This window comes from Engraulis encrasicolus, chromosome 6 (assembly GCF_034702125.1).
Source record: "Engraulis encrasicolus isolate BLACKSEA-1 chromosome 6, IST_EnEncr_1.0, whole genome shotgun sequence".
Lineage (NCBI taxonomy): Eukaryota > Metazoa > Chordata > Actinopteri > Clupeiformes > Engraulidae > Engraulis > Engraulis encrasicolus.
Genome location: NC_085862.1, coordinates 23,753,498 through 23,760,997, shown reverse-complemented (window position 1 = coordinate 23,760,997; position 7,500 = coordinate 23,753,498). Strand labels below are relative to the sequence as shown.

General features: G+C 42.3%; 2 protein-coding genes across 3 annotated transcripts in view; both read left to right on the top strand.

Annotated features, from left to right (window-relative positions):
- LOC134450929 (desmoglein-2.1-like) overlaps window positions 1–7,500 on the top strand; it is a 511,642-nt gene that overhangs the window by 338,150 nt on the left and 165,992 nt on the right. The window lies entirely within an intron of this gene.
- The window catches only part of dsg2.1 (desmoglein 2, tandem duplicate 1), a 33,696-nt gene continuing 27,528 nt past the window's right edge, over window positions 1,333–7,500 (top strand). Inside the window, exons 1-3 of one of the 2 annotated variants that reach the window (XM_063200981.1) lie at window positions 1,333–1,502; window positions 5,799–5,909; window positions 6,448–6,609. In XM_063200981.1, coding sequence (XP_063057051.1) covers window positions 1,416–1,502; window positions 5,799–5,909; window positions 6,448–6,609 — 360 coding nt within the window. In that variant the 5' untranslated portion in view covers window positions 1,333–1,415. Of the gene's footprint in view, window positions 1,503–5,795; window positions 5,910–6,447; window positions 6,610–7,500 lie in introns of both variants that reach the window. The other variant, XM_063200980.1, reaches the window with a different exon arrangement.

The following is a 7,500-nucleotide window of genomic DNA, read 5'->3' as shown; positions in this document are numbered from 1 at the left end:
GAAACTAGCACTGCTCATCACGAGGCCAATACATAGATTGTATATTACCAGCTTGAGAGGTACTGCAAAGATGAATGAGCAAAACTTCCTTAAGATAGGTTTGCCAAGCTTGAGGCATCATATCCAGAAAGACTTGAGGCTAGTTGCTGCCAAACGTGATTCTACAAAGTATTAAGCGAAGGCTGTGAATACTTATGTAAATATGATTTCTTTGTTTTTTAATTTTAATACATTTTCAAAAACTCTCAAGAAATCTTTTTTCACATGATCATAATGGGGTATTTATGTTACATTTTGAGGACAAAAATTAATTTAATACAATTTGGAATAAGGCTGTAACGTAAGAAAATGTGAAAAAAGTGAAGCGTTGTGAATACTTTCCGGATGTACTGTATAGGCCTATTGATAACGTTCAAGCACGACAACACTGTCCTATCAAATGCAATCTAGATATATCATTATGATACGATGACATCATGGTATGATCTTCATACAAACAGAACATTGGCAAAAGACAAAAAAGACACACATACGCGCACGCATGCACACATGCAGGTGTGGACAGACACACGCACGCACGCACGCACGCACGCAGGCACACACACACACACACACACACACACACACACACACACACACACACACACACACACACACACACACACACACACGCTACAGGCCTGTTTTGAATATGCATGCTCTCATGACCATGTTTGCATGTTACACTCACTGATACATGCACACACAGAACACGTGTCTATGTCTATGCGACACACACACACACACACACACACACACACACACGCGCACACGCGTACACACACACAGAGAACTGCAGTTAAGCATGACAGAGAGAGAGAGAGAGAGAGAGAGAGAGAGAGAGAGAGAGAGAGAGAGAGAGAGAGAGAGAGAGAGAGAGAGAGAGAGAGAGAGAGAGAGAGAGAGAGAGTTCAATTCAGGGTGTGCCAGGGTGTTGCTTCCTTCAGTTTCTGATTATCACAGGATATTGTCTGAAATTTAGGCACAATATCCAATATAATTGAACCTTCCCACGTACGAAAACTCGCAGAAAGTTTATTAGTGGGTGTTCCCATGTCTGTCACAGAGAGAGAGAGAGAGAGAGAGAGAGAGAGAGAGAGAGAGAGAGAGAGAGAGAGAGAGAGAGAGAGAGAGAGAGAGAGAAGGAGCGAGAGAGGGATAGAGGGATAGAGGGGTAGAGAGAGAAACCTGGGCAATTTTCAGTGACGCAACTTCGCCGACCTCTACAGGTATGGGGCGTGTTTGCTGGTGATGACGCGTTTCGAAGTTTGAGGTAAGGTTTTTTGGAGCATCCTTTTAGGCAGTCAGAACGTGTCATCTCATCACTTTGAATTAATCTGACAGCAGGAGTGGACATAAGAAACGGGATTTGGTATATGATTTCGGGAACCAAGAAGCCACCCACGGCAATGGCATGGGTTTCATCACCCATCCTCGTGGCGATTATTTTTTTCACCCTCTCGGTAAGTCTATGTTGATTATAAACAAGGTAGACTATAGCCTCTCTGTGCGCTTGCCTTCATTTCGTTTATACACTTAGATAGGCTACACTATTGGTGCTGTGTCGTTGTGTTGTGCTACTGGTTGGTTAGCTACTGTAGATCAAAATCGCATAAAGAGGGACCTCGCTTAGTTTGTCACTGCGCGGAGTGTAATGGAATTTAGCCTACCATCATATCGGTTCCAGTGTTATCATCCGCGCCCTCCAGAATAACCTACCCAAAATAGGCTACCACAAGCGTAATGGCGGATAGGAGAGAAGAGAGGTAATGTTATCTGTAACAAGATGCAATGCGCTTAAAGTTAGGCCTACTTTTATAAACTGTGGAAGTTACTCGGACGGTTGCCGCATTCGTTTGACACAGAACTAAAGTCAGATGGATGTGTTGACATTGCGGTGGGGGTTGCGTGGGCTCGAAGCCCGAGGTGAGGTGGTGGACATGCACTTGTTGCTCGGCCTGTTCCACCAGTGGTCCGGCAGCGAGAGCGCTTACTAATGGCACTCTAATCCAGCCGATCTGACAAAACAGAGCCTGTTTGTGTAGCGCAAGTAGCATTGCTATGACGACCAGGTGAAACATGCCCTGCCCTGCCAGAAGCGGATGAGTAGACCGCGAGGGCGTGGGTGCAGTGCTGCCTTTTGTTGCCTGTGGGAATGATGAATTTTGTCTCGAGGAGAGGTTTTGGTGGCGAGCGTTCTCAAAAGCAACGCGCGCGCGTCTCTCTCTCTCTCTCTCTCTCTCTCTCTCTCTCTCTCTCTCTCTCTCTCTCTCTCTCTCTCTCTCTCTCTCTCTCTCTCTCTCTCTCTCTCTCTGTGAGTTTGATTGGTTGTGTTGCTGTTTGAATGGGTTTCAAGTTTTGTATCAACAATAGAAATCCTTCAGCCGTTCTTATTTAGACTTTTATCTGCACACAACAGTCCCGCCCAACCCTGATGGCAGGCTCACTTTGCCAATGAAATAAGATGGAAAGCACCTCACAAACCTGTTTTAATGAAGTCCTCCTTTCAGACCATATAGGACAGATATCAATTGAAAGAGGAAGTTCAAACAAAACAGTTTGGCATAATCAAAATCTTGACAGGTGTGACGGAGGTCTTCCTACACCTGTTCGCCCCCTCGTATCACCTCTCCGTCGGTGACATCTTCACTGAGTTGACATCTTCGCTTCACATAGGTTTCACTCTGTGGTGAAACCTATGGATCTCTCACTGCCTGTAGGACATTACTTATTTAAGATTTAAGAAGGCTACACACTCACTGTCTCAGTCAAGCAGAAAGGGACAGTTTTCTGTGTCGGATGTCATTTGTGTCCCATTGTGTTCCATCAGTCAAAAGTGTGTGTTTGTGTGTGTGTGTGTGTGTGTGTGTGTGTGTGTGTGTGTGTGTGTGTGTGTGTGTGTGTGTGTGTGTGTGTGTGTGCGCGTGCGCGCGCGTGCGTGTGTTCGTGCGTGCGTGTGTTTAATAGTCATCGAAAAAACTTGCTTTCACATAGGCCTACTACACTGTGAGATTTCATCAAGTCATTTGTAGTATATTATGACTTGGTCATTCCTATTCTGGTAACAGAAAATGCACAAGGGGCCATGTCAAAATGTTTTGGAGGAAACATGTAGTAGGCCTAGTATATGCCGCTGAAGATGACTGACTGACGTACCTGTTTCTGTCAGCACTTGTGTTTGGAATGTCTGGGTGGTGTGGCTGCGTGTCTGTGAGAACTGTCTTTATTCATAAAAGAAGCAAGTAGTACTGCCAGTTAAGGTGTCCAGTGTTGTTGGGCAAGTACATTTAGCGTATGGAAGCAATTTGACTCCAGAATCTTTTAGTGCTCTATACACTCCAGTCTTTATGTTGAAGGAACACAAAAATACGACTTCCAATGGGTACTGAAGGCCTGGGCAGCACTGTGCCTTGTCAGTGGTCATAGAGAGCAAGCCCACAGCCTCCTGCAGTGAATTGTCAGTGTGGCTCTGTGCTGTGCTTGCCACCATGTTGTGAGGCGTGCTGGCCTGTGTATGCTGTAGTCTACTAGCAGTTGACGGAAATTAACACGTTAATGTCCATACCTGGGAACATTTCATACAACAACGAAGAGGTAGTTAGTCTCGAAGTGGATTACATTTCTCTGAATTTCAAAACAGATTGGTCCATTGGTTGAAATGCCACATGTCTAGCCAAGGTTTAGCCAGATCTACTATCTGACATAGGCCTACTACTGTATGTGACAAGCAATGCCCATGAGCATGTTTAATAAATGGCTTATAGACATGACAATTGGCGGAACAATCCAAGTAGTAGTTTTAGTAGACATTACCAACCCAATTTCCTAACAACAAAAAAGTTAGTCCATTCTTCTAATTTTTGTCACCAATACAGGGAAAAATGATGAGTAATACTATAAAACTTTATGCAGTGTTTCTCACAGAACTGACGTTAATCAAGGTGGGGCAAGCTGGTATCATAGCAGAGACACGTGGCTATGTTATTGGAAATGCTATTCAGTGCATTTTCATAAGAAATATGTTACGAATAGACTAAAGGTATACATTTTGGTGAATCAAATTATATTCTTACTTGCATACAATTACATCTATAAGACAAAAAAATCTATCATTTCTTCAATATTTTTTTCAGGACACCTAATCAAGGTGGTAGATGTTTGTAGTCAAGGTGGTAGGTGTTTGTAGTCAAGGTGAGCGCCTTGGCAATAAAGTGCTGGGGGAAACCCTGATAGGAGTCATGCTCAGTCCATATTGTGTGGTGTACTGTCTGCATAACACCTTGCATTATTTTGCCGGATCTGATGAATGCTAGCCACCAGGTTGCCATGGGTTTAGTCCGGCTGGGTGTTGCTATGCCACCATGTTGGATGAAGTCCTGTTTTTCTGGGTTTTTTTTTTCAATTACTTCATTGCAAGTTTGATCACTTCAAAATCAATCTTACGGCCAGTGATAGGTGACGGGGAAAAATATAAGTAAAAAATAAAGTCCAGGAACTTGCATGTATTGCTCATACACACAAAGAAAGAAGAGGAAAAAAACATATTAGTGGTGCAATAAATAATGTGTGTTTGATACTGTTTTACCAGCAGACATATTATAACTCTGCTCTGAATACCGTTGTGAATTTTGAATACTGCTGTGCCACCATCTTGGGTGTAGTCCCTCTGCGTAATGTTATGCCACCATGGCTGTTGTCCAGCAGGCAGTGTGGCAGGTACACAGACGGAGGGAGTCGCCATGTTGTTATGCACAACTCGCCCAACAGTATATCGGCTGAACACTTTAGATTTTCTTTTACTTAAGGCACTTTAGATTTTCTTTTACTTAAGACATGTCTTAAGTAAAAGAAAATCTAAAGTGTTGAGTTAAACAGTTAGGCATAATGAACATAATACATATAGTATATCGGCTGCTCAGTTCTGCTGTGTACTGAGCGAGTGTGTGGTCAGTTTAGTAGATGATTGACTACAGATAAGGGGAAAAGACCTACACACATGATGGACAGGCATGTTCCTTGTTTTTGTACATAGATCTATTATATTAGATTTGATTTGATTAGATTAGATTAGATTAGTATTATGTCCAAGCAGTCCTAAAAAGCCTGTGGTACTCATAAAATGTTGTTCATGAAATTGTTTATAAAATGTGTGTGTGTGTGTGTGTGTGTGTGTGTGTGTGTGTGTGTGTGTGTGTGTGTGTGTGTGTGTGTGTGTGTGTGTGTGTGTGTGTGTGTGTGTGTGTGTGTGTGTGAGTGAGAGAGAGAGAGAGAGAGAGAGAGAGAGAGAGAGAGAGAGAGAGAGAGAGAGAGAGAGAGAGAGAGAGAGACAGAGACGGAGAGACAGAGAGAATTGAAGTAGTGTGTACCAGACATATTTTTCTTGTGTGCCTAAAGTGTCCTCCAAATACCAGGAGTTAGCATGCAGGTGTTTTGTACCTTTCTGCATCAGATACACATCGATCAGATACAGATACAATATATTGTATTATCAAAAAAGGTGTCCAAGGCACTCTTCTTGTGCAAAAATATTAAGAAGCCTTTATTGAAACATGGCTATTAGGTTTAAAAACATGAGGACCGAGACCTCATTCCGACTCCTTTTTTGATAGGACATTGTTTTTTCCCCCAACACCAAAGAGCACCTTCAAGATTTTTTCTCAGCAATTCCCTGAGCACTTTGGAGTTTCTCTTCACTTGACAATATTACAGTATATGGTATATGCCTAGGCCTAATATCGTGTTTTGTTGCTTTTTAGCAGGTTGCCTTGACGGAGGCCAGAGTGCTTCATAGGCAGAAACGTGAGTGGATCATCCCTCCAAGGATACTGACGGAGAATGTGGACTACACAAAACTAGACTATATCTCCAAGGTAATATCTTTCCCCTTGTTTCCCTCCATTCCCCTTGCTCTCTCTCTCTCTCTCTCTCCCCCCCCCACCTCTCTCTCTGCCTTTGTGTCTCTGTGTTTCTATGTCTGTCTGTCTGTCTGTCTGTCTGTCTGTCTGTCTTTCTATCTATCTGTCTGTCTCTGGGAATGTTGAATTTTGTGTGGAGAAGAGGCAGTGGTGGCGAGGGTTCCCAAAAGCAACGTGCATCTCTCTCTCTCTCTCTCTCTCTCTCTCTCTCTCTCTCTCTCTCTCTCTCTCTCTCTCTCTCTCTCTCTCTCTCTCTCTCTCTCTCTCTCTCTCTCTCTCACAAACCATACACACATAACAAACATATTAAATAAACATACACTTTATACGCCCTCGTCAATGACAGATCCAGTTTGTGGACAATGGACATGAAAACGTTGGGCCCCTTTGGGCCATTCACTTACTATATGCAAAAAAGTGGCCCAATTTACATGAATTCACCATACGTTGTAACAAAGCTGCTTACTGTTTGGTCTGTTTGTTTGACTGTCAGATCCGCTCAGACCAGGACGAGCAGAACAACAGGAGGATCGTGTACACCCTGAGGGGGCCCGGTGCCGACCAGGACCCGGTCAATGTGTTTGTGGTGGACAAGACCACCGGGAAGGTCCGGGTCACGCGCATCCTAGACCGGGAGGACATCGCCTTTTACAATGTGAGTACACTAATAATAATAATAATAATAATAATGATAATAACTGTATTTGGATAGCACTATATCATACAAGGCATGCAGCTCAAAGTGCTTAACAGTAGTCAGTCATGAAATTTAATACACTAGAATTGGGATTATTATTTATTTATTGTTATTATTGTTATTGTTGTTATAGTTATTGTTATTATTATTATTATTATAGAAAAAGACAGTTATTCCGCTGTACCTGATGAGTAAGAACACTGTAGTTAAATCCCCGTTAAAATAAAATGTTACCTTATTATTATTATGATTATTTATTTTTTATTTTGCTGTTGTTGTTATTATGTTTCATTTTGGAATGGAATAGACATTTTTTGGGGAAGACTGGAAATTTAATAAAATGTTCAGTGTGTACTGCGCACTGTAGATTACACATGCATCTAATGTTCTAATTTACAGCATTTTGGTAATACCAACCTTCAGATGAGTTAACCCTAAACCTAACTCTAACTTAACTCACCTGACGAAGGTCGGTATGACCATAACGTTGTAAGTTAGAAATCAGATGCATGTGGAATGGGTGGGACAGTATGCAGGATTTGAAACAGAATTTGAACACAGCTGAGTACTGAGATGGGTAAAAATGCTTGATTGTGAACAGCCTAATTAAATACAAGTTTATCTGGTAGCAAGCTTCACTCAGTGTTCATTTAATGTTGTGTACCAAATGTTGTGTTGGTGCTCTGCCAACTGATGGACTCCAGAACACATCTGTGCAATAGGCAATGAAGACACAGTTGATGCAAAACGTGCCCTTTTTTGTTCTATATCAGTCTCGTTTACTCTTTGCTGAAAACACTCAACTACATCATAACAACACTGCTATGGCATTATAAAGAGCCTTAAGTA